General features: G+C 43.7%; 1 protein-coding gene and 1 pseudogene across 2 annotated transcripts in view; both read left to right on the top strand.

The window, feature by feature from the left end:
- Positions 1–27,220, top strand: part of FUT10 (fucosyltransferase 10) — a 116,099-nt gene that overhangs the window by 11,015 nt on the left and 77,864 nt on the right. The window contains exons 2-3 of one of the 2 annotated variants that reach the window (XM_058433609.1): positions 3,831–4,184; positions 11,961–12,255. In XM_058433609.1, coding sequence (XP_058289592.1) covers positions 4,104–4,184; positions 11,961–12,255 — 376 coding nt within the window. In that variant the 5' untranslated portion in view covers positions 3,831–4,103. Of the gene's footprint in view, positions 1–3,830; positions 4,185–11,960; positions 12,256–27,220 lie in introns of those variants that run through there. The other variant, XM_058433610.1, reaches the window with a different exon arrangement.
- On the top strand, positions 25,371–25,804 carry LOC116461699 (RNA-binding protein 4-like; annotated as a pseudogene).

Raw genomic sequence — 27,220 nt, 5'->3', positions numbered from 1 at the left:
TATATGTATATGATCTTGGGCAAATCTCTTAAACTTGAGGAGGCTCAGCTTCCTTGGAAACTGGGAATAATAACACCTACCTTGCCTATTTTTCAAAGTGGTTATAAATAAGATTGAGTAGAGTGATATATCTAAACATTGTTTTGAAAACAATATAGTTTTATTCCCATTTAAGTAGGTGATATTATTTTACTACTGTAAATGTAATCTGGGTTACATTAATGATAACTGTAATAAATTGTTTCTGCATGTTAAATAAAAATTTGGTAATCTTTCTGTTATGCAAGGGAAAGAAATAGTGATAGTTAACATTATTTACTATGAAGAAGCTGAGGCTTAGAAAGATTCAGTAACTTGTCTAAATTTATATTAAGTAATAGAACCAGGATTGGGACTCGAAGTGCTAGCTCCATATTGTATGTAGTTAATAGCTACAAGCATCTACTAAGTAGCAGCAAAGGTACTTTACAGGTTCTTATAGATTTTTATTCCTTTTTTCTCTGATATACCAGCTGACAACTGTACTACATATGTTTTCTGTGGTTTAGGCAGGTAACCTGTGAGTGTTGGTATTGTCTGGTGGTAATTTTACAGTATTTTTTTTTTTAATTATTTTTTATTTTTTGAGACCAGGCCTGGCTCTGTCACCCAAGCTAAGTGCAGTGGCACAATCACTGCTCACTGCAGCCTCAATCTCCTGGGCTGAAGCAATCCTCCTGCCTCAGCCTCCCAAGTAGCTAGGGCTACAGATACTCACCACCATGCCTGGCTAATTTATTTTTTGTAGAGATGGGGTCTTACTGTGTTGCCTAGGCTTGTCCTCCCACCATGGCCTCCCAAGCTGTTGGGATTACCTGCATGAGCCACTGTGTGCAGCCAAGGAATTTTATAGTATTAATGCTAAAAAATATAAAGGAATGTGTGCACTTCAGATCGTAATACTTGTCAAAGTTAGAGTATTGGGCAGGTTACTTTACTTCATTCAGATTTAGTTTTCTTATATTTGAAAATGAGAATGGAGTTGTTGGGAGGATTGAATGAGTGCCTGCCTGTGTGCTAAGTACTTAGGAAAGGCCTTGCCCGTGATAGGCTACTCAACAAATATTAGCAATCTCCTTTTCTCTGGCAAAGTGAGCATTTTTCCTTTTAATGTTCCAGTTGATGGGGTAGCAATCTATTTTATATGCTTCATTTTCCACCTAAAGGGATAATAAATTAGAATAATATTTAAATATAAGGATAACAAACATTTATTGGGTATTTATTATGTGTCAGGGTCTGAAATAAGTGTTTTACCCCCCATAGCTCATAAAATTCTCACAACTCCAATTAGGCCTCATGAGGATCTACTTTTGGAAAGTGAGTTATGGAGAGGCGAGGTTAAGCCAGCTGGGAAATTGGGATTTGAATCCTGGCAGGCTGACTTGAGACCTTCTCTTAGTCACTGGGTTTTGGGAATTTCATGGATGAAAGAAGAAAAATGCACTTTTGGTGATTTCTGAGTCCAAGTGTTATTTTGTGGTTGAAGGAAAAAAAAATCATGGATTTAAAAGTAAGGCCAGGCACGGTGGCTCACACCTGTAATCCCAACACTTTGGGAGGCCGAGGCAGGAGGATCACTTGAGCCCAGGAGTCCAAGACCAGCCTGGGCAACATGGTGAGACCTCGTCTCTACAAACAAACAAACAAACAAACAAACAAACAAAAATTAGCTGGATGTGGTGGCACACGCCATTAGTCCCAGCTACTCGGGAGGCTGAGGTGGGAGAATTGCTTGAGCCTGGGAGTTGGAGGCTACAGTGAGCCATGATCACAGTACTGCACTTCAGCCTGGGTGACAGAAAGAGACCCTGTCTCAAAAAAAAAGTAAATCAAGGTAGACTCATGAGAGGGGAGCCCACCTTTTTTTTTTTTTTGAGATGGAGTCTGACTTTGTCACCCAGGCTGGAGCGCAGTGGCACGACCTTGGCTCACTGCAACCTCCGCCTCCCAGGTTCAAGTGATTCTCTGCCCTCAGCCTCCCGAGTAGCTGGGATTACAGGTGCCTGCCACCTTGCCCAGCTAATTTTTGTATTTTTAGTAGAGACAGGGTTTCACCATCTTGGCTAGGCTGGTCTTGAACTCCTCACCTTAAGTGATCCACCCGCTTCGGCCTCCCAAAGTGCTGGGATTACAGGTGTGAGCCACTGTGCACACCTGGGAGCACACCTTTAAGACTAAAGTTTTTAACCAGGATTCTATATTATTTTTTAGGTCTAATGATATCTAATTATATCTTTAACTCTGTATGCCGGGGCATGATGTAGGTCTGACTTAGACTCAGATCTATGAAGTACTGTACAGCAGCACTGCCCTTCCTCTGGAAAGCTGACCCTTCCTCCACTCTGAGCTCCACAGTGCCATTTGCCCAGGACATTGAAGTTCATAGAATATCATAGGGATAAATGGCATTCTATGGGGGCATTTTTTTTACCTTTTTTTTTTTTTTTTGAGATAGGGTCTTGCTCTCTTGCCTACGCTAGAGTGCAGTGGTGCAATCATGGCTTACTGCAGCCGTGACCTCTTGGGCTCAAGCAATCCTCCTGCTTCAGCCTCCTTAGTAGCTGGGACTATAGGTGCACACCCCCATGCCCAGCTAATTTGTAATATTTTCTATGCAGACAGGGTTTCACTATGTTGCCCAGGCTAGTCTCAAACTCCTGGGCACAAGCCATCCTCCTACCTTGGCCTCCCAAAGTGCTGTGATTAAAGGTATGAGCCACTGTACCTGGCCCTCATTTAGTTCATTTTTACAACTTTTTTGAAAAGATCATTCATTTCAGATAGGTGAAAATTTTATTTGGAAACTTCCAAAGAATAATAGTGCTCCAACAGCCCACTGCTTTATTCACTTGCTGTAAAAGACAAATAAATCATATTCAGAATTCCTTATGCTGTGGCAAAAGTTGGTTTCCTTAGTGGGCATTGGGGGCCACATGATCATTATCCATTTTTGATTAAAGCCTGAATCTTTTATTTTCTTCCTAAATTTTATGGGAGTAGGTGGATAGTCCTGGTGATTTTTATTCCATTTCTAAACTCCTTTGAAACTTAGATAGAAGGGAATGACTTCATATAAAAGTCTTGGAATTCAGTCTTCTGATGGCAGAGAGCATTAAGTGGAAGCAGAATTTAAGATTTGGGATCTGGTTGTAGATTTGTCACTCTCCTCTGATGGGCTGTGTGGCCATGAGTAAGTCAATTCACCACTCTGGTTCCCTTCCCCTCCCCTCCCCCCCCCTCCCCCCCCCCCCTCCCCTCCACTCCCTCCCCTCCTCTCTCCCCCTCCCCTGCCCTCCACTCCCTCCCCCCCCCCCTCCCCCTCCCCTCCCCCCTCCCCTTCCCTCCCTTCCCTCTTCCCCTCCACTCCCCTCCTTTCTTTTCCTTTCCTTTCTCTGTTACCCAGGCTACTCACTGCAACCTCCACCTCCCAGGTTCAAGTGATTCTCCTGCTGCAGCCTCCTGAATAGCTGTGACTACAGGTGCATGCCAACACGCCCGACTAATTTTGGTATTTTTAGTAGAGACAGGGTTTTGCCATGTTGGCCAGACTGATCTCAAACTCCTGACCTCAAATGATCCACCCGCCTTGGCCTCCCAAAGTGCTGGAATTACAGGAGTGAGCCATCACACCCAGCCTTGATTTCCTTACTTATGAGTGATGTACTAGGACTACATGATCTCAATGCTTCCTTTTAGTTTAAAATGTCTACGTTTTTTCATGATCACCCTCCTGCAAGACTACATTTATTAAATCTGCGCTATGGCTAAAAGATGATTTTTTGTTGCAGAATTTTTTTGATGCCTTCTTATTTGGAGAAATCTCCAGCTGCTCTGATGATAGCCTAAGAAGACGGCATGCTGCTTCCTCTCGATGCCAAGCCAGGCCCTCTCACAACCTCGGATCTCAGTCCTTCATGGAGACCTGGTCCCAGCAGGAATGGCAGTGCAGGAAATTGGCGCCCAGATGGTTCTGCCATGTGAAGTTGTCTCGGGCTCTGGGCTGACGAGAGAACACTTGGTAACCAGGTTAGCCCTCTGTCAGTCACCCAGGGCAGGGCAGCATGGTACGGATTCAGAGGAGGAAGCTTTTGGCATCTTGCCTGTGCGTCACAGCCACCGTCTTTCTGCTTGTCACACTCCAGGTACCAAGAATGTGGGTTGTGTAGTGTTGATAGCTGGGCCTTTGCTATGTCCCCCCACCCCTTATTTTCTCAAAACTCCAATTATTTCACTTTTTGCTGAATCAGGCGTGTTCAGGATCAGGGTTTTTTTTTTCTTTCTTTTTTTCTTTTTTAAGACACAGTACCACTCTGTTGCCTGAGCTGGAGTGCAGTGGCGTGATCTCTGCTCACTGCAACCTCTGCCTCCCGGGTTCAAGCAATTCTCATGCCTCAACCTCCCAAGTAGTTGGGATTACAGGCGTCCGCTACCACGCCCAGCTAAATTTTTTGTATTATTAATAGAGATGTGGTTTCACCATGTTGGCTGTGCTGGTCTCAAACTCCAGATCTCAAGAGATCTGCCTGCCTTGGCCTTCAAAAGTGCTAGGATTACAGGCGTGAGCCACTGTGCCTGGCCAGGATCAGAGGTTTTCTACTGGGAGGAAAATATCTCCCAGTATTCCTCCCAGTAAAAAACCTCTGGCAGGGAGACCCTTCCAATTCACCCCCTGCCCCCCCTTTTTTAAACAGGTGAAACTGAGGATTAGTGAATGGACGTGTCAGGCAGAAACAAAGTCATTGAGATAGAAGGTGAGTTTGAGATTCTCGTAGGCTCCTGGTTGTAGAGAAACAGAAAGTAAAGCTCAGTCTGTCTTCCTGGGTTAAAATTGGATGGCTTCCTCAGAATCTCCTATTGTTATCACCTTTGAAAGACTGCGTTCTTGGAGAAGCAAGGACTATTCTGAGAACAAGATAGTCTGTATCTTGTAGTAAGTGTAGAACACAGACATCTATATTATAAATAAATCTTGACATGTGCTTCTAGACCAAGGACTGTGTATGGATGAATGAACTGAAAGGTGTGCTTAGTTCTCCTACTTGTAATCCCTTAGTCAGTTATTCTGAACTTCATTCACGGATTTCTATTTATTTATTTATTATTTTTTGAGACAGGATCTCATTTTGTCGCCCAGGCTGTAGAGCAGTGGCACAGTCTCAGCTCACGGCAGCCTCCACCTCCCTGGGCTCAGGCAATCCTCCCACCTCAGCATCTCCAGTAGCTGGGACCACAGGCGTGTGCCATGGTGCCTGGCTAATTTTTTTTTTTTTTTATGAGGTGGAGTCTCACTTTGTCACCTAGGCTGGAGTGCAGTGGTGCGATCTTGGCTCACTACTACCTCTGCCTCCCAGGTTCAAGCGATTTTCTGCCTCAGCCTCCCAAGTAGCTGGGATTACAGGCTTCTGCCACCTAGCTAATTTTGCATTTTTAGTAGAAATGAGGTTTCACCATGTTGGCCAGGCTGGTCTTGAACTCCTGACCTCAAGTGATCCGCCTGCCTCGGCCTCCCAAAGTGCTGGGATTATAGGCGTGAGCCACCACACCTGGCCTAATTTTGGTATTTTTTTTGTAGAGATGGGGTTTCACCACATTGACCAGGCTGGTCTTGAACTCCTGGGCTCCGGCAGTCTGCACACCTTGGCCTCACAAAATGCAGGGATTACAGGTGTGAGCCACCATTCCCAGCCCCTTCATTGATTTCAAATTGAAATAAAAATTGGACAGTGATAGTAAAAGTGTAGATATCAGCTCAGATAGAATTTGCACGCATTCAGGTACCAGCCATCCATTTCAAAATCCACAAAACTTTTTTTTTTTTTTTGAGACAGTTTCACTGTTGTCACCCAGGCTGGAGTGCAGTGGCATGATCTTGGCTCACTGCAACCTCTACCTCCCAGGCTCAAGAAATCCTCCCAACACAGTCTCCTGAGTAGCTGAGACTATAGGTGTGTACTACCACACGTGGCTAAGTTTTCTATTTTTTTGTAGAGATGGGGTTTCACCATGTTGTTCAGGCTGGTTTTGAACTCCTGAGCTCAAGCGATCTGCCTACCTGGCTTCTCAAAGCACTGAGATTGCAGGTGTGAGCCACTGCGCCTGGCTTCCACAGGACTTTTTTTTTTTAAATGGAGTTTTGCTTTTGTTGCCCATGCTGGAGTGCAATGGCGTGATCTCCGCTCACGGAAACTTCCACCTCCTGGGTTCAAGCAATTCTCCTGCCTCAGCCTCCTGAGTAGCTGGGATTACAGGTGCCCGCCACCTGCCCAGCTAATTTATATATTTTTAGTAGAGATGGGCTTTTGCCATGTTGGCCAGGCTGGTCTCGAACTCCTGACCTCAGGTGATTCACCTGCCTTGTCCTCCCAAAGTGCTGGGATTACAGGCATGAGCCACCACGCCCAGTTCTCCACACAACCTTTAAAGGTTATTTGTGAATGTGAGTAGTTACAGTTGTGGGACTGGTAGAAGCTAAGGTATTCCTGGGCTTTTTCACTCTGCAGGATCTCCCTTCTGCATAGGATTGAATGAGATAATGCTTATAAAAGCACTTTGGCAGACAATATGGTACTGTATTTCTACTGCTGCCTTCTGCCAGATTGGTATTCTGGTGAGAGGCGACATGTGCCTCTTTCCTTGTTTGTGCTGGAGTTGCTGCACAGAAGGCCTGACATTTTCAGCTTTCTGCTGCTTTCTGTGGGGAGTTTTTTTTGTTTGTTTTTTGTTTTTTGAGACGGAGTCTTGCTCTGTTGCCAGGCTGGAGTGCAGTGGTGCGATCTGGGCTCACTGCAACCTCCGCCTCCCGGGTTCAAGCAATTCTCCTGCCTCAGCCTCCTGAGTAGCTGGGATTACAGGTGCCTGCCACCACGCCTGGCTAATTTTTTCTATTTTTAGTAGAGATAGGGTTTCACCATGTTGGCCAGGGTGGTCTCGAACTCCTGACCTCAAGTGATTCACCCGCCTTGGCCTCCCAAACTGTTGGGATTACAGGCGTGAGCCACCGTGCCTAGCCTCCATTCCTGTTTTTAGGCAAATGAAATACTTTGCCATATGAGTAGGGTAAATAGAAAAAAATCATGCCATGGATCCTTTGTTAGTTTGCTAGTGCTGCTGTAACAAAATACTGCAGATGAAGTTGCTTGCTTCCACAACCAAAATTAATTTTCTTTTTACAGTTCCGGAGACTGGGAAGTCCAAGATCAAGGTGTCGGCAGGGTTCTTTCTTCTGTGGCCTCTCTCCTTGGCTTATAGATGGCTGTTTTCTTCCTGTGTCTTTACACTGCCTTCTCTCTGTAATTGTATGTGTCAAAATTTTCCCTTTTTATAAGGACACCAGTACTACTGGATTAGGGCCCACCCGTTGTAACTCAGTTACCTCTTTGAAGACCCTGTCTCCAAATATAGTCATGTTATAAGGTACTGGGAGTAAGGACTTCAACATATGAATTTTTTTGGGGTATACAATTTAGCCCATAGCAGATTCTATAACATAAATTATTTAATTAATATTAATCTAAACATGAAAATATTATAGTTACCTACACTTAAGCTAAAACATAATTCTCTGGAGGAAAACTTAGACATTGTTTTCCATTCACATTTAACTATATTTTGTATAAACTGTCTGTAAATTCTTTGGGTATATATGTATATTTATTTTTTAATTTTACTTTTTAGTTGCATAAATAGGAACATATTTTGGAGTATTTTAAAGCAAATCTAGGACATAATAGCATTTCACGTCGATATATGTTAATATGATTCTCTCACTTTGGAGCTAGGAACTTTGAAAAATATAATGTAACCATATTGCTACTATCACACCCAATAAAATTAACAATTACTGAATATTCTCTGTATGATAGGCCATGTTAAATTTTTCCCAGTTGTCTCAAAACAAAAAAAAAAAAGATTTTTCATAATGAGTTGGGGTTTTTTTGAGACGGAGTCTTTCTCTGTTGCCCAGGCTGGTGTGCAGTGGCATGTTCTTGGCTCACTGCAACCTCCACCTCCTGGGTTCAAGTGATCCTCCTGCCTCATCCTCCCAAGTAGCTGAGATTACAGGTGTGTGCCACCACGTCCAGCTAATTTTTGTATTTTTAGGAGAGATGGGGCATGCCACCATGCCCAGCTAATTTTTTGTATTTTTAGAAGAGATGAGGTTTCACTATATTGGCCAGGCTGGTCTCGAACTCCTGACCTCAGGTGATCCACCCACCTGGGCCTCCCAAAATGCTGGGAGTACAGGTGTGAGCCACCATGTCTGGCCCGAGTTGGTTTGAATTTGGGATAAACAAACCTATACATTGCATTTGGTTGGTGAGTCTCAAGTTCTGTGTTTTTGTTTTTTTCACTCTTAAAAGGTTTGGCCAGGCACGGTGGCTCAGGCCTGTAATCCCAGCACTTTAGGAGGCCGAGGTTGGTGGATCACGAGGTCACAAGATCGAGACCATCCTGGCCAACATGGTGAAACCCTGTCTCTACTAAAAATACAAAAAAATTATCTGGGTGTGGTGGTGCATGCCTATAGTCCCAGCTACTTGGGAGGCTGAGGCAGGAGAATCACTTGAACCTGGGAAGTGGAGGTTGCAGTGAACCGAGATTGTACCACTGCACTCCAGCCTGGTGACAGAGCGAGACTGTCTCAAAAAAAAAAAAAAAAGAAAAAAAAAAGGCTTTTCTGCCCCACCTTTTATTCCATGTCATGGACTTGTTAAAACTGGGTCATTTATCATTTTAACTTTTCTAGAGTGTGGGATTGGCTGCTTATGGTTTTATTTAATGCATTCCTTTATTCTGCCATATTTCCTACAATCTGGTAGTGACATCCAAAGGTAATGTCTTTTAAAAAGCTGTTTGGGTCAACATGATGAAACCCTGTCTCTACTAAAAATACAAAAAAATTAGCGGGGCATGGTGGCCCGCATTTGTAATCCCAGCTACTCGGGAGGCTGAGGCAGGAGAATCACTTGAGCCCGGGAAGAGGAGGCTGCAGTAGGCTGAGATCGCGCCATTGCACTCCAGCCTGGGCGATGGAGAGAGACTTTGTCTCAAAAAAAATAAAAATAAAAAAATAAAAAAAATAAGTTGTTTGGCAGAAGAAGAATCTCTCCTTAAAAGTATCCCTATTATTTGGAAATGAACTTATAACTGACATAGTAGATATTGATCTGAAATGTGGAATAAATTTTACCTTTGGAGTTGTATCCTATGGCTTTCTAAAAGCCTTTCTTTTAAGTGACTGGTTGTACATCTGCAGGGGAAGAAAGTCAGATGAAAAGATAGTTTGTGGCTACAAGTCATCTCCCGTGGATCAAACTACTGGGGAGAGCCACATTGTTCCATCATAAAAATGCTGAGAGAGCTATTGGCAACAGGCAGACTTTAGTTTTCAGTGATGGCTCTGCTGCTCTAGTGTTGACTTTGGCGTCTCAGGTGATCCATGACTTTTTAAAGCCAATATAATTTCTTACTCCTTCTGGAGTGCTACTTGGCTTTCACTCAGTGGGTTTTTTTTTTTTTTTTTTGGCCTTGGATACATTTGAGAATCTAATGAAAGTCACGGGCCCTCCCCAGGGAGTTACAGACTCCATGCAATGCATCAATGATAGTGGCCTTCATCTAACACCAGGAGCAGCTAGCACATAAAAGAGGTAACACTGTTGGCTGCTAAAAGCAGGACTCGAGGGCTGCACAGGGAGTGGCCTCCATGGCTGACTGGTGGAGCAGTTAACACATAGAAATGTAAATGTGCCTTACTTTAACTGCTTTAACGCTTTATTTGTTTCATAGTCTGACTACTAAACTTTCAGTTACATATGGAGCAGATCAACACTTTCTCCATCATATTTCTATAATTAGTGCCATATCAATTATATTAATATCAAATCTTGTTTTTTTCTGTCGAGATGGAGTCTCCCTTTTCTGCTCAGGCTGCAGTACAGTGGTGCAGTCATACCGCACTGCAGCCTTGAACTTCTGGACTCAAGCAATCCTCTGGTCTCAGCCTCCTGAGTAGCTGGGACTGTAGGTGTATGCCGCTGTGCTCAGCACAATACTAAATCTTAAAATTTGACGAAAAGGCAGCACTTCTGGAGTTTCTGCTACACTCACCCTGCCCTCCAGATGATTGTTACTGATGTCCAAGCTGACCAGTGACCCAGACTTAGACTATCCTGGAATAAATTTAAAAACGTGGTTGTAAGTGGGAGTGAGTGGAAGCCTAGTACTCATGGTCTACTATGTTGGTAACGTAGACTCTAAGGAATTTTGACATTAGGTATTATTTCACCATCTCAATGCTATAGTGAGTATTACTAGAAACATAAAACTCATGTTATGACTACTTTCATTGTAATAAAGAAACCAGTTGGTAATTTATAATTTATTTTCCCTAGAGTGCATTCTCTAGTAGTAGTCAGGTAATTTTCCTGTCATAGGTTTCATTAAGTGGCAAAACTGGCCAGGCGCGGTGGCTCACACCTGTAATCCTAGCACTTTGGGAGGCTGAGGCAGGCAGATCACGAGGTCAGGAGTTTGAGACCAGCCTGGTCAGCATAGAGAAACCCCGTCTCTACTAAAAATACAAAAAATTACCTGGGTATGGTGGCCGGTGCCTGTAATCCCAGCTACTTGGGAGGCTGAGGCAGGAGAATCACTTGAACCTGGGAGGCGGAGGTTGCAGTGAGCCGAGATCGCACCACTGCACTCCAGCTCAGGTGACACTGCGAGACTCTGTCTAAAAAAAAAAAAAAAAAAGAGGCAATACTATTTCTGGATATCCTATAAACTTATGAAATGGAGGGGAAATGTATTTGTTCTAAGTGTTTAGTAGAATCGTTGGCCATTCTTGTCGGTTGATATTTGGAGGCTGTGTCCACTCCTTGATCCCTGAAACCTGTGAATATGTTACTTTAGGTGGCAAAAGGGACTTTGCAGATGGGATCAATGTGACCCACTTTGAGATGGGGGGATTATCCCAAATTATTCATCTGGGCCCCATGTAATCACATGAGTTCTTAAAGATGGAGAGCCTTTCCTGACATGGTCAGAGAGAAGAGATGACATCAGAAGAGCCAGAGAGAGGCCGTGTTGCTGGCTTTGAAGAGGAGGAAGGAGGCCATGAGTCAAGAATGGTGGTGGCTCTAAAAGAGAAGCAAGAAAGAGGCTTCTGTCCTAGAGTCTTCAGGGAGGAATGCAGCCCTGCTGACCCCTGCGTCTTAGCCCAGTGGGACCCACTGCAGACTTCTGACTTCAGAATTGTGTGATAACAAATTTATGATTGATTGATTGATTGATTGGTTTTTGAGACAGGGTCTTGCTCTGTTGCCCAGGCTGGAGTCCATTGGTGCAATCATAGTTCACTACAACCTCTAACTTCTGGGCTGAAGCAATCCTTCTGCCTCAGCCTCCTGAGTATCTGGGATTACAGGCATGCATCACCATGCCTGGCCAATTTTTTTTTCTTTTCTTTTTTTTGACATGGAGCTTTGCTCTGTTGCCGAGGCTCAAGTGCAGTGGTGCAATCTTGGCTCACTGCAACCTCTGCCTCCCGAGTTCAAGTGATTCAATTCTCCTGACTCAGCCTCCCAGGTAGCTGGATTGCAGGCATGTGCTGCCACCATGCCTGACTAATTTTTGTATTTTTTAGTAGAGTCGGGGTTTCACCATGTTGGCCAGGCTGGTCTCAATCTCCTGGCCTCAAGCGATCCTCCCACCTTGGCCCCCTACCGATGTGCTGATATTACAAGTGTAAGCCAGTGTACCTAGCTTAAATTTGTGTTATTTTAAATTACTGTTTGTGGTAATTTGTTACAGCAGCAATTGAAAACGAGTCAGGGGCTAAATCATCAAGATGAATGAGAGATGTGCAAAAGGAAATCAAACAGTTTGACTCTGGTAATAATTGTCTTCTCTTTTAGGTCATGGTTGAGCTGGGGAAGTTTGAAAGGAAGGAGTTTAAAAGTTCTAGTTTGCAAGATGGACATACAAAAATGGAGGAAGCACCTACGCATCTTAATTCGTTTCTTAAGAAAGAAGGATTGACCTTCAACAGGAAAAGTAAATGGGAATTGGACAGCTACCCCATTATGCTCTGGTGGTCCCCGCTGACGGGGGAGACTGGGAGGTTAGGCCAATGTGGAGCAGACGCTTGTTTCTTCACCATCAACCGGACCTACCTGCATCATCACATGACCAAAGCATTCCTCTTCTATGGTAAGTAGGGCTTTCGCCTTTCTCCCTTTGTTTGCTGTGGTCTTACTCCAAAGCTGAGTTACAGTTTGCCACTGAAAAGTGATGGTGGAGCTCCCCTTGAAAACACTTTGATACCCCTGATTTCCTTTGCATTTGCTCCGTGGAAGGCCTGAGCATTTAGCAGATACAAAAAAGAAACAAGCCTGGTCGGGCGTGGCAGCTTCTGAATTCTCTAACACGTATATCTCTGAAGGGTTGGATAAGGGATTATGATCTTTTAGTTGTGCTTTGAGATGAAGCAAAGTTAAATGTTGAGTTTAATTTCCCAAATTTTAACAGAAGCTTCTAGAAAGATTTCCGTTACATACACAAAAAATATAGATAATATAATGGGCATTTATGTATCTATCACATAGCTTAAGGCATAAAATATTACATGTATAATTGAAAATCTGTATGAGCCCCTCCCTCATACAGCCCCTCCCTGACTGATCCCATTTCCCTCCCTGATACTCGAGGGAATCATGACGTGTGTGTGTGTGTGTGTGTGTGTGTGTGTGTGTGTGTGTGTGTTTGTGTAACAATGTTATTTAGACATATATATACATTTGTGTTAAAGTTTTTTAAAATATTTAAAACTTTTAAAAAAGTATTTTAAATGTTGAAGTGTTTTAAATGTTGACCGTGGTACAACCACTTTAGATATTGGTTTGGCAATGTCTAGTAAATGTGAATTCATACTTAATAATTCCACTACTAAATTTATAACTGCATGAAATCTCACATATATACGTGGATTGTTCATTATAGCATTGTTCATCATAAGTAAATCTTTTAAAGTAACCTAAATTCCAGTAACAGAAAAATGATTAAATGAAGTATAATATATAAATTCAGTGGAATACTATGCAATGATGAAAATGAACTAGAGCTGTGAGCATGTAAATTTGATAAACCTCAAAACTAAGTTACAGATAGAACGTTACATATAACACTACTCTACATTGTTTATGTTATTGTTAGAAATCTGTAGTGGAAATTATTATTATTATTATTATTATTATTTTTGAGACGGAGTCTCACTCTGTCACCCAGGCTGGAGTGCAGTGGTGCAGTCTCGGCTCACTGCAACCTCCCCCTCCCGGGTTCAAGCAATTCTCCTGTCTCAGCCTCCCAAGTAGCTGGGACTACAGGTGCCCGCCACCACACCTGGCTAATTTCAATGTTTTTAGTAGAGACAGAGTTTCACCATGTTGGCTAGGCTGGTCTCAAACTGCTGACCTTGTGATCTGCCTGCCTCAGCCTCCCAAAGTGCTGAGATTACAGGTGTGAGCCATTGCACCTGGCCATCTGTAGTAGAAATTTATTTAAGAATATGTGATGCTACTCCAGGGAAACAACAAGTTGTACACACATACACATACATAAACACATGCATACACATATACATATATATACATATACACCCACACATACACACACATACATACACATTTATGCATACATATGCATATGCATATACGTATGTACCCACATATACATACATCTACATACATGCATATATGCATATACACACATATACATACACATATACACACATACACATGCACATATATACACACATATACACACATATATACATGTACACATGTATATACATACATACACACATACACATACTGTAATTTATATGTACATATACAGATTGAGCATCCTAAATCTGAAAAATTTGAAATCTGAAATGCCCCCAAATCCAAAACTTTTTGAGCACCAACATGATGTTCAAAGGAAGTGCTTATTGGAACATTTGGGATTTCAGAATTTCATATTTGGGATTCTCAATGGTATCATTCAGGTGTTCCAAATTAAAAAAAAATCCAAAATCGGAAAAACTCCTGGTCCCAAGCATTTCTGTTAAGGGATACTCAATCTGTATGTATGTACATGTATGTGTACACACACACACACACATACACATTGTTTGTGTGTAGTGTACTTTTTTGCTCCCCTCTCCCTTTTCTGGAAGCATATAGAATCTTCTTTTTTTCACTAGTTTGGAAATTTAGTAATAACTGCTTTGGTGTGGGTCTGTCTCCTTTTACTGAAGTGGGAACATAAATGTCTGGTTGCCAGGAAGCCTACAAAACAGTCTTTAACTTGGTGACTTTTTTGGGAGTCACAGATCTGCAGAGTCATGCGCTTAATTTTGTCAGCACACTTAAGAGTTGGTTTTTCTGTCTGGGATGGACTTATCTCCAACCAAATTCCAAGGAGACTTCTGGTTTGACCTTCCATACCTCAGATCCTGTTACTCTCCAGTGCCCAAAACTATCAGTGACTCTCATGGAGAACTGAATCTCTGCTGTTTATTACCTGGGCATTCAAGGCTCTGTGTAATCTGACTCCAACCTACCTTCCAAGCTTAACCCCTCTGATTCTAGCAACTAAACCTTATGTTCAAAAGTCAAACTGGAATAGTCCCCATTTGAGGCATAAGTCACAAATACTCCTAACTTAGCACCATTGTTTGTATAGTTCTATGTCCTAGATTGTCCTTTTCGTATTTGTCTTGTCAGAATAATCTACTGAATACCTTCCATTTATTTGGCAATATAGATGAATAATATAGTTTCTGATGTCAAAGATTATTATCTTGAGAAAAAGGTATGACCCAACTGTGATGCAGGGGTAAATGGTATGTGTACCACGAGAGAAAAGCCAACAAGTCTCTGTGGGATTTCAAAGACAGGAGAGAGTACTTACTATTGGAGGGATCAAGAAAGGCTTCATAGGCCGGGCACAGTGGCTCATGCCTGTAATCCCAGCACTTTGGGAGGCCCAGGCGAGCGGATGACCTGAGGTCAGGAGTTCAAGACCAGCCTGGCCAACATGGTGAAACCCCGTCTGTACTAAAAATACTAAAAATAGCTGGGCGTGGTCGTGCATCATGCCTATAATCCCAGCTACTCGGGAGGCTGAGGGCTGAGGCAGGAGAATCACTTGAACTTGGGAGGTGGAGGTTGCAGTGAGCTGAGATTGCACCACTGCACTCCAGCCTGGGAGGCAGAGTGAGACCCTGTCTCAAAAAAAAAAAAAAAAAAAAGAAAGGCTTCATAACCCGTCCTTTAAAAAGTAAGAAATTTGAATTTGAAGTGGGCCTTGAAGGATATTGGGATTGGATAACGTTGAGATTGGAGGATATTTCAGTATGAAGAACAGCATGAATGGAAGCATGGAGGAAAACAATTACAAGTAATATCTGAGGTACAGCAAGCAGAGTGGATGGCTATAGCTTAGTTCTGGGTAAGGGAAAGATAAAGATTGAAGGACATATTGGGACTAGAGCTTGGAGAACCTTCAATGTTGGCTTAAGATTTTTCCATCACATCATAGGATGGTGTTGAGGAGTCAGTCCCTAGAGTTAAAGCCACCTTTTAAAAGTCAACTCAGGCCAGACGCGGTGGCTCATGCCTGTAATCCCAGCACTTTGCGAGGCTGGGGTGGGCGGATCACCTGAGGTCAGGAGTTTGAGACCAGCCTGGTTAACACGGTGAAAGCCCGCTTCTACTAAAAATACAAAAATTAGCCAGGTGTGGTGGTGGGTGCCTGTAATCCCAGCTACTCGGTAGGCTGAGGCACAAGAATTGCTTAATTAAACCTGGGAGGAGAAAGTTGCAGTGAGCCGAGATTGTGTCACTGCTCCCCCCCGGCGGGGGGAGAGGGGAGAAGTTCTACAAAAAAAAAAAAAAAAAAAAAAAAAAATCAACTCAGATATAACACCTAGAAACCATTCCTGATTCCTTTCCATCAGATGAAGCCCTCTTCTCTCAATGCCCACAGAGGATTTTATATCTCCTTTATGTCATTTAATTATCTACTATATATCAGGCACAGTGCCAATCATGAGGAATACAGGAGATAAATAAGGTAGCTATGGCATTTGGTCTTGTACTGTATGACCTTCTCTTCCCTAGTGCAGTGTAGAGTTCATGATAGAGCAACATCATTTCATCTTTGTTCCTCCTCCCACCCACTGTATATAGCACACTGCTTTGTACATGGTAGGTGCTCAGAAAATATTCTTAGAGACTTAGAGTCTTTTTTTTAAGATGGAGTCTCTGTCACCCAGGCTGGAGTACAGTGGCGTGATCTCAGCTCACTGAAACCTCTGCCTCCCAGATTCAGGCGATTCTCCTGCCTCAGCCTCCTGAGTAGCTGGGATTATAGGAGCGTGCCACCATGCCTGGCTAATTTTTGTGTTTTTAGAAGAGACAGGGTTTCACCATGTTGGCCAGGCTGGTCTTGAACTCCTGACCTCAAGTGATCCACCTGCCTCGGCCTCCCAAAGTGCTGGGATTACATGTGTGAGCCACCATGCCCTGCCGAGACTTAGAGTCTTTATGAATAGAGAGACCCATTCTAAACCCGAGAGTCTACCTTCTTTTTTGTAAAGGTGAGAGACTGAGGCTCAGGAGTGTTAGGGATGTGCCAAGATTGCAGTGGTTAGTACCATTGCAGTACACCAGTGGAGAACCAAGGTGTACTGACTCCTCACTGTGTGCTCCTTCACCTAGACCATATTTGTTTTTTGTTTGTTTTGGAGACAGGATCTCACGCTGTCGCCCAGGCTGGAGTGCAGTGGCATGATCATAGCTCACTCCATCCTCCAACTCCTGGGCTCAAATGTTGGTTTAAGACTTTCCATCATATCATAGGATGGTGTTGAGGAGTCACTGAAGTTAGAATAGCCTTTTGTCCTGCCTCAGCTTCCTGAGTAGCTGGGACTACAGGTGCTTGCTGCCATACCTGGCTAATTAAAAAAAATTTTTTTTTGTAGAGATGGGGGTCTTATAATGTTGTCCAGGCTGGTCTTGACCTCCTGGGCTCAAGCAGTCTCTCTGCCTCAACTTCCCAAAGTATTGGGATTACAGGTGTGAGCCACTGTGCCTGGCCTAGACCATATTTGAATGGACACTCATGACCATAATTAAACCTGAATATTTGGGTCTTGGAATTGCCTAAGGTGCCTGGTTTTTAACAAACAGAATTAGAAATTCAATTTATTTATAAGGTCTATTGAGCAAAACAGAATGAAGAAAACACAGTCTTCTGTCTGAGTGTTCCAAATCCTAATTAAGTAGGTCAATTAAAACTGCAAATGGGATTCTGGGGCAGCAGGATTGAAAAAGAAAATGCTGAAAAAATCATGGAAGTACCAAAAGCTGACCTAATTAAGGATAAAGGAAACTCACAGGATTGTGTGGCCTGGAAGCTTTTGCAAACATTTTACATTTTAAATTTTGTTTGTTACCTTTGTAACCTCCTTGTTTTTCCTTCTTCCTAGAGATGAATCATTTTCTGAATATAAACACATTTCTGGAGGTACTAGTTAAAGACTTTAAGCAGAGAAATATGCGAATACTGTGTCTGGTTTGAGTCTTTGAGAAATGCAAGGATTTAGCTACATTAACAATTCTCTAGTCACCACTGAAGGAGTTATTTTTTTTAGACTAGTTTATTGAAGTGAGGAGGAAAAGAATAAAGTTTTTTTTTTTTCCTTTGTGTTGGAGTCTCGCTCTGTCGCCCAGGCTGGAGTGCAGTGGCGCCATCTCGGCTCACTGCAAGCTCTGCCTCCTGGGTTCACACCATTCTCCTGTCTCAGCCTCCCGAGTAGCTGGGACTACAGGCACCCCCCTACCAAGCCTGGCTAATTTTTTGTATTTTTAGTAGAGACGGGGTTTCACCGTATTAACCACGATGGTCTTGATCTCCTGACCTCGTGATCCACCCAGCTCGGCCTCCCAAAGTGCTGGGATTACCGGCTTGAGCCACTGCGCCTGGCCTAGAATCACCATTGTAGTCCTCCATGACCCAATGTGGTAGAGAGCAGGTGTTCTGGTTGAAAAGGTCACCCGAGTGATGAAGTGTCTCTACGTACACCATCTATGGATGACGAATTCCCAGAGACTTGTAATGAAATACATTTAGAACAACTGACAGCAGACCTAGTTGATGCTTCCTTTGTTTCAGAGCACGCTTCAGGATTTCTCAGTGCCTTCATGTGATCACGTATAATTAAAAAGAGAGGCACACCCAGGAGGGAGCCTGACTGTTCAGACAGAGCCTCTCAAGAGTCAGACCTCTGCTGCAGTCCTCATTCTTCAATGTCTAGTCAGTTTTTTCAGTTCACCAAGAATCAGTAAAACTTTAATGAACTGAATGGCATTGACCTACATAGGAGATTCGTGCTTATAACAAAACAAAATTTGTTGGTGTCTTTTCATGGAAACAGGAGTACTGATGTCTATTGTTCAGGGTACCTAGTCCTGATCATCAGGTTAGACAGAAAATGGCATTAGAATCATGAGGTTGCTTAGTGAGCTTAGAATTATAGTAAACACTTTAGCAATGGGCCATCCAAGAAATGAGAAAGCCTCATTAGTTTCCTTTGTCTCTAACAAAGGAGCAGTAATAATGATCACTGTCATTAATTGATATCTACTGGGTGCCAGGCACCAAAGGGACACTAAGTATTCTTTTTTTTTTTTTTAGATAGGATCATGCCTTTCACCCAGGCTGGAGTGCAGTGGCGTGATATTGGCTCATTGCAACTGCTGCCTCCTGTGTTCGAGCAATTCTCGTGCCTCAGCCCCCCAAGTAGCTGGGACTACAGGCATGCATCACCACACCTGGCCAATTTTTGTATTTTTAGTAGAGACGGGGTTTCACCATGCTGGCCAGGCTGGTTTTGAATTCCTGACCTCAAGTCATCCACCCACTTCGGCCTCCCAAAGTGCTGGGATTACAGGCATGAGCTACTGCACCTGGCCACCAGTTGTATCTTTTTGCATTCCCCAGCTCAGACCCCTTCCCCGCTGGAAGACTGCCATGGTCTTTCTGCTCTATACCCTTTCCTGGTTCCTCTTCTCCTTCCCTCTCCAGCTGCTTTCTGGACCCTGTCAGAGTTGCAGTGAGGACAGGGAGGAGAATGAAGGAGACAGGACATTTCTTAATTGGCTGGGTGGCTTTATGTCCTCTGAACCTGGCAGGTGGTTGGAGCTGGTGTCTTTGGGTGGGTCTGGCAGGTGATGCAAGTGAACTTTTTTTATTCTGGGGTGGTTTCCTGGCATTTGATATTTCCTTGCTGGACTTGTTGCTTTTATAGTTTCTTTTCCTAGGAAGCTGCATCCCTGCTCTGGGTAGTCATATGGGACAGTTTCCCAGCACCTGGCATTTTGCAGACCACAGCCAGCTTCTCTCTGGTCTCTATGTCCTCATGGTTACTTTGGAATCTTGATATCTGTTCTTTTAGTTCCATCTCAACAGTCAGTTCTAGAATGTCTCTTTGGAAGGTCACCATTTGCCAGGTCCCTTCTGTGTTGGAGAAGCACAGAAACGGAACAAGTACAGTCCAAGATGATTATGTCACCATTGATGGGACAGCAACCTTGATAGATTTCCTTATACTGCCACCCCTGGTCATCTTGTACTGGGTATCTCCTAAGGCTTCGTGAGTGATATATCTATGACCCATTCTCATGGGTGGAGATTTCTGCTGATCTCATCCATTTCATATTGATTCTTACTAGTTTTTTTCTCCAGAGGTTAGCTTTATTTTGGAAACTGTGCATTGAATGCAGCTAGTAGGTAATGGTCATTTATAGTGTGCCAGATTTAAGACTTTTTGGGAAGTGGCAAAGAAATGGGCTTAATTAGAGTGTTTGGCAGTAACAAAGTTAGACACAAAAATGAAGGTCATGGCTAGGCGCAATGGCTCACACCTGTAGTCCCAGCACTTTGGGAGGTCAAGGCAGGCAGATTGCTTGAGCTCAGGAGTTTGAGACCAGCCTGGACAATATGGCAAAACCTGGGCTATACAGAATACAAAAATTAGCCGGGCATGGTGGCACTTGCCTGTAGTCCCAGCTGCTCTGGAGGCTGCGGTGGGAGGATTGCTTAAGCCTGGTAGGTGGAGGTTGCAGTGAGTCGAGATTGCGCTACTGCACCCTAGCCTGGGCAACAGAGTGAGAACCTGTCTCAAAAAAAAAAAAAAGAAGATGAAGGTCATAACTGAACAATAGATTTTATATATATCTGCTCCAATCAGATACTTTGTTTAAAATAGACACTCCATTTTTATTTAAATAAATAATAATTATTATTTTTGGGGGGATGGAGTCTTGCTCTGTCATCCAGATTGGAGTGCAGTGGCACTATCTCAGCTCACTACAACCTCTGCCTCCTGGGTTCAAGCGATTCTCCTGCCTCAACCTCCTGAGTAGTTGGGATTACAGGCACACGCCACCATGCCCATCTAATTTTTATATTTTTAGAAGAGACAGGGTTTCCCCATGTTGGCCAGGCTGGTCTCAAACTCCTGACCTCAGGTGATCCACCTGCCTTGGCCTCCCAAAGGGCTGGGATTACAGGTGTGAGCCACTGCACCTGGCCCAAATAATAATAATAATGATAATTTTTTTTTGAGATGGAGTCTTGCTCTGTTGCCCAGGCTGGAGTGCAGTGGTGTGATCTCAGCTCACTGCAAGCTCCGCCTCCCGAGTTCATGCCATTCTCCTGCCTCAGCCTCCCGAGTAGCTGGGACTACAGGCGCCCACCACCACGCCGGGCTAATTTTTCTGTATTTTTAGTAGAGACAGGGTTTCACTGTGTTAGCCAGGCTGGTCTTGAACTCCTGACCTCAGGTGAGCCACCCACCTCGGCCTCCCAAAGTGTTGGGATTACAGGCGTGAGCCACTGTGCCTGGCCAGAACCATTTATTTATTTATATTTTATTTTACATATTTTACAGTCGTAGTTTGATCTACCTTATCTAGATTGTTATAGGGCACAGATTCGAGTCCCCTGGCCTTTGAGGAATGTGAGTGCCAGAGACTCACTTGCCCACTGTTGAGAACCAGTGTCTGTTTCTCAACCAGCTTTGTGTTATATACTTTTTGCATATGTTGGAACTCCCTTGAAATATTAAAAATTTTGCTTACTAGTGAAAAAAATGACCCCTCAGAAGGAAGTCAACTACATGTACTGATAATGGAAATGAAGATAAAAGTCAAGTGTTTTAAAACAGCAGTTTATTAGGCAGCAGATAGTAATTTGAATAGATTAAATTGTAGAACATTGGACTAACTTGATGGTTTGCATCTGTGTGAAATGGTTCACGTGACTCCATTTTTTTTTGAGGAAATCATATGCTACAATGGTTGTGATAAGGGATAATTTGAGGGTGTCTCAGGATGTATCCCTTGCTACTGTCAGAGTCTCTTCTTTATTCATTTATACAACTGGCATCTAGAAACCTATTATGGGTTAGGTGTGGGGGTTATAGTGGCAAACAAAACAGGCTCTGCCCTCATGGAGCTTATGAGATATGTATACAGCATGCCACCAGATAGGGATGAGCATTTTGACTTTAATTAATTAATTAATTAATTAGTTTTTTGAGAGAGGGTCTTGCTCAGTTGCCCAGACTGGAGTGCTGTGGCATGATCATAGCTCACTGCAGCCTGGACCTCCCAGGCTGTAGCAGTCCTCCTGCCTCAGCCTCCTGATTAGCTAGGACTACAGGCGCATGCCACCATGCCTGGCTAATTTTTAATTTTTCACAGAGACATGGTCTCAATATGTTACCCAGGCTGGTTTTGAACTCCTGAGCTCAAGTGATCCTCCTGCCTCAGCCTCCCAAAGTGCTGGGATTACAGGTATTAGCCATCAGGTTCTGTCACATTTTGACTTTAGACAGAGTGATCAGGGAGGTCTCTCTGAGGACCTAACATTTGAGGCAGAGACTTGAAGAGGAAGCAGTTTGAACGTGGAAGGAAGAGAAAGAAGGCAGCATGAGATGAGATTTGAATGGGAGTCAGGAGCCAGGCCATCAGGGTTTCATCAGAGTGGGAAGTTTGGATATATTCTTTTTTTTTTTTGAGACAGAGTCTCACTCTGTCGCCCAGGCTGGAATGCAGTGGCACCATCTTGGCTCACTGCAACCTCCACCCTCCAAGTTCAAGCAGTTCTCCTGCCTCAGCCTCACAAGTAGCTGGGATTACAGGTGCCTGCCACTGCACCTGGCTAATTTTTTGTATTTTTAGTAGAGATAGGGTTTCACCATCTTGGCCAGGCTGGTCTTGAATTCCTGACTTTGTGATCCACCCACCTCGGCCTCCCAAAGTGCTGGGATTACAGGCATAAGCCACTGCGCCCGGCTGAAGTTTGGATATATTCTAAGTGCCTTGGGAAAATATCAGGAGGTTTAAAGCAGGGGTGATATGATCTGATTTTTATTTTGTTTGATTCTGATTTATGATTTAAAAAGATCCCTCTAACTTCTCCATGGAGAACCGATTAGAATAGGAACAAGGAAACAACACACAGTTTCTTTCTTTCTTTTTTTTTTTTTTTTTTTTTTGAGACTAAGTCTCACTCCATTGTTCAGGCTGGAGTGCAGTGGCGTGATCTCGGCTCATTGCAGCCTCTGCCTCCCGGGCTCAAATGATTCTCCTGCCTCAGCCTCTCGAGTAGCTGGGATTACAGGCACGCACCACCATGCCTGGCTAATTTTTTGTATTTTTGTAGAGATGGTGCTTCACCATGTTGGCCAGGCTGGTCTCGAACTCCTGACCTGAAGCGATCCATCCGCCTTGGCCTCCCAAAGTGCTGGGATTACAGGTGTGAACCACCACTCCCACCTGCAAAACACAGTTTCTATTCAATAAGTGGAAATGATGGTGTCCTGGATTAGGGTGAGATGCAGAGGAGAAGGAAGTGGTAGCTTTGAGATGTGATTTGAAGACAGATACTATGTCTTTTTTGTGGGTGATATGGTTTGGCTGTGTCCCCACCCAAATCTCATCTTGGATTGTAGCTCCCATAATTCCCATGTGTTGTGGAAAAGACCCAGTGGGAGATAACTGAGTCATGGGAGCGGTTTCCCCCAGACTGTTCTCATGGTAGTGAATAAATCTCACGAGATCTGATGATTTTATAAGGGCTCTCATTCTGGCTTGTCTGCTTCCCCTTTCTCTCGGCTTTCATTCATCCCTTTCACTTGGCTCTCATTCTCTTGCCTGCCACCATATAAGACATGCCTTTCGCTTTCTACCATGATTGTGAGGCCTCCCCAGCCATGTGGAACTGTGAGTCTATTAAACCTCTTTTTCTTTATAAATTACCCAGTCTCAAGTTTGTCTTTATCAGCAGTGTGAAAACGGACTAGTACGGTGTCGGAGAGGAACAGGGTCTTGCTCTGTTGTCCAGTTTGGAGTGCAATGGTGCAAACAATGCTCACTGCAGTTTCAACCTCCTGTGCTCAAGCAATCCTCCTGCCTCAGCCTCCTGGGTGGTGGTACCTGGGACTACAGGCATGCGCCACCACACCTGGCTCATTTTTAAATTTTTTTGTAGAGACAGGGTCTCCCTATGTTGCCTAGGTTGGTCTTGAACTCCTGGGCTCAAATGATTCCTCCTACCTTGGCCTCCCACAGTACTGGGATTATAGGCATAAGCCACTGCATCTAGCCAGAATCTATGTCTTGCTTAATGGTATCTGTTTTCATATATACAGGTATATATATATATATAAAAGAAGAATTAACTGTGCTTATTTATTTAACCGCTTGACATTTCAGACGCTTTGTTCAACCTCATATTATCAATTTAACACAACTGTGATGCATAAAAAACCTAAATGCAGTTATTCATTTCCTTCCTGATGGGCATAAAAACGTCAGTAAATTATTGATCACAAAATATTTTGCTTCCATAAGCATATAAATATTTAATCCTTAAGGTAATTGACATCTGCATATTTTACCTTCCTGGGTACGGGTGTCTAAATTTGACATCAAATTACTGATAACTATATATTTTGGTTGCATGTGAGGACCCGTGAAAAAATTTAAGTGTGCAGCTGGTAGGCAGTCATATAATTCACAGCCCAAAACTTTATATCTAAAAATGTAAATACAAATTCCTTAGACTCCTTTATTTGTATTATTTTTTATTTTTTTGAGATGGAGTCTCGCTCTGTCGCCCAGGCTGGAGTGCAGTGGATGATCTTGGCTTACTGCAACCTCTGCCTCCCCGGTTCAAGCGATTCTCCTGCCTCAGCCTCCCAAGTAGCTGGGACTACAGGCATGTGCCACAATGCCCAGCTAATTTTTGTGTTTTTAATAGAGATGGGGTTTCACACTGCTGGCCAGGCTGGTCTCGAACTCCTGATCTCAAGTGATCTGCCTGCCTCAGCCTCCCACAGTGCTGGGAGTACAGGTGTGAGCCACCATGCCCTGCCTTCAGACTCCTTTTTTAACTGATGAAGCCATTTAATCAGTAAATCTAGAAGAAAAACATCCAGAGGCATTTATATGTTTGTTTGTTTGTTTTTCCCCTCCAGTAAAAGTGTCTTGAAAGCTGGCAGTCTGCTTTTTTTTTTTTTTTTTAATTTGTTATTTTAACTGAGCCTCTGCTCTGTGACTGATGCTTCAGTTTTCTCTGTTTTAGCCAGGGGAGTTCGAGCTCCATTATGGGTACAGTGCTAGGGAAGCAAGAGTGAGGGGGAAAGGGAAGTGATGCTGGAAAGGAAGAAAAAGGATGTAATGCATTCACATGTTCATCATAGCACTGTTCATAAGAGCAAAGACATGGAATCAATCCAGGTGCCCATCAATGGCGGATTGGATAAAGAAAATCTTCATATACACCATGGAATACTACACAGCCATAAAAAATAACAAAATCATGTCCTCTGCAGCAACATGATTGCAGCTGCAGCTGGAGGCCATTATCCTAAGCAAATTAGAATTAATGCAGGAGCAGATACCGCATGTTCTCTCTTATAAGTGGTAACTCAACATAGGGTACCCAGGGACATAAAGATGGCAACATTAGACACTGTGGACTACTAGAGGGGAGAAGGAGGGAGGGGGGCAAAGGTTGAAAAGCTGTTGGGTACTACTCTCAGTACCTGGGTAATGAGATCATTCATACGCTAAACTTCAGCATCATGCACATGGACATCCTGATTCTAAAATAAAAGTTGAAAAAAATTGGCCGCTATTTTACCATTTTGTCAGAAGTGTCCATGCCATGAGGAGACCCTGCTGATTTCTGTGCTGGCTCTGGTCAGGATGGTGAAGCTGTTCATCGGAAACCTGCCCTGGGAGGCTACAGAGCGGGAGATTTGCTTACTCCTCTAGCAGTATGGGAAGGTGCTGGAATGTGGCATCATTAAGAATTATGGCTTTGTGCACATAGAAGACAGAACGGCAGAGGAAGATGCCATATGCAACCTGCACCATCACAAGCTTTACGGGGTAAACATCAGTGTGGAAGCCAGCACGAATAAGAGCAAAACCTCAACCAAGTTGCATGTGGGCAACATCAGTCCCACCTGTACCAATAAGGAGCTTCCAGCCAAGTTTGAGGAGTATGGTCCGGACGGTCGTTGAATGTGACATCGTGAAAGATGATGCCTTCTTACACATGGAACGGGCACAGGATGCAGTGGAGGCCATCAGGGGCCTTGATAACACAGTTTCACCATGGGATGTGTGTGGGCTGAAATTCCGAGCTGCGGTTGTGCATGAGAATACACCCTTTGTGATACCCAGTCTCCGGGACGTTCTCGGCTCGGTGCGTTCAGTCCCTCAGGAACCGTGGACCTTAATTTACCTTGCCAAGTTGAGACTTTCTCTTCCTTTCCATTCCTCTCCTGCCCATTTTCCTGTTCTTCTGTCCTTCAGTACTTCTGTAGCTTCCCATTCATGTTCTGTTCTCCCAGTAGGCCTCATTGTGTGCAGAAACTGCGGTGGGGGGCTGTTGGATTTGGGAATGGCCGTGGTGAGAGTCTCACTGCTCCTGGGTCTTTTTTTGGTCCAAAGGCTAGACCTATAGAGTTCGATCACTTTTTTTCTCTCCAGTGAAATAAATGGTTTTTCAATTAAAAAAAAAAAAGTTGAAAAAAATTATATAAAAGCAAAATTAGGCCGGGTATGGTGGCTCAGGTCTGTAATTCCAGCACTTTGGGAGGCCAAGGTGGGTAGATCACCCGAGGTCAGGAGTATGAGACCAGCCTGGCCAACATGGTGAAACCCCATCTCTACTAAAAATACAAAAATTGTCCGGGAGTGGTGGCGCACACCTGTAATCCCATCTACTCAGGCGGCTGAGGCAGGAGAATTGCATGAACCAGGAGGCAGAGGTTGCAGTGCGCCAAGATCATGACAGTGCCCTCTAGCCTGGGTGACAGAGTAAAACTCTATCTCAGAAAAGGAAAAAAAAATTGGCTGGGCGTAGTGGCTCACACCTGTAATCTCAGCCCTTTGGGATGCCGAGGTGGGCAGATCATGAAGTCAGGAGTTTGAGACCAGCCTGGCCAATACGGTGAAACCCCGTCTCTACTAAAAATACAAAAATTAGCCGGGTGTAGTGGTGCGTGCCTGTAGTCCCAGCTACTCGGGAGGCTGAGGCAGAAGAATCACTTGAACCCGGGAGGTGGAGGTTGCAGTGAGCTGAGATCACTCCATTGCCCTCCAGCCTGGGTGACAGAGCAAGACTCCATCTCAAAAAAAAAATTAAATTAAAAACTAAATAAAATTAAGCAAGATATGAATAAATTATGAGTAAAATATTAAAAGAAAAGAGCATGTAGATGGCAGTTTCACCAGGAAGCATAGTCATGAGAAGTCTCTGGAAAGGAAACATGTCTTGGATGGGGAGGAATGAATAAGAAAATATTTTTCAGTTACTCCCTGTCTCCTTCCTGTCTTTGATTGATCAAAGTTTGCCCCAGCACTCTGGGTCATGTTATTTTGTTCCTTGGACAGCCACTGGGAAAACTAGAGCCGGTGACAGCATCCGCACCACTAGCCAGTGAGCCAGTGCACCTGCATCTGTGCCCAGCCTCTCGTTATCTGGTGGCAGTGGCAGGGAAGACCCCAGGAGGCAACAAGGCCCTGTCAGGTGATGTGGAAGTCCT

This window comes from Hylobates moloch, unplaced genomic scaffold (assembly GCF_009828535.3).
Source record: "Hylobates moloch isolate HMO894 unplaced genomic scaffold, HMol_V3 SCAFFOLD_22, whole genome shotgun sequence".
In the NCBI taxonomy this organism is placed as follows: domain Eukaryota; kingdom Metazoa; phylum Chordata; class Mammalia; order Primates; family Hylobatidae; genus Hylobates; species Hylobates moloch.
Note: the sequence above shows the minus strand (reverse complement) of the source record. Positions and strands in the feature narration are given on the sequence as shown.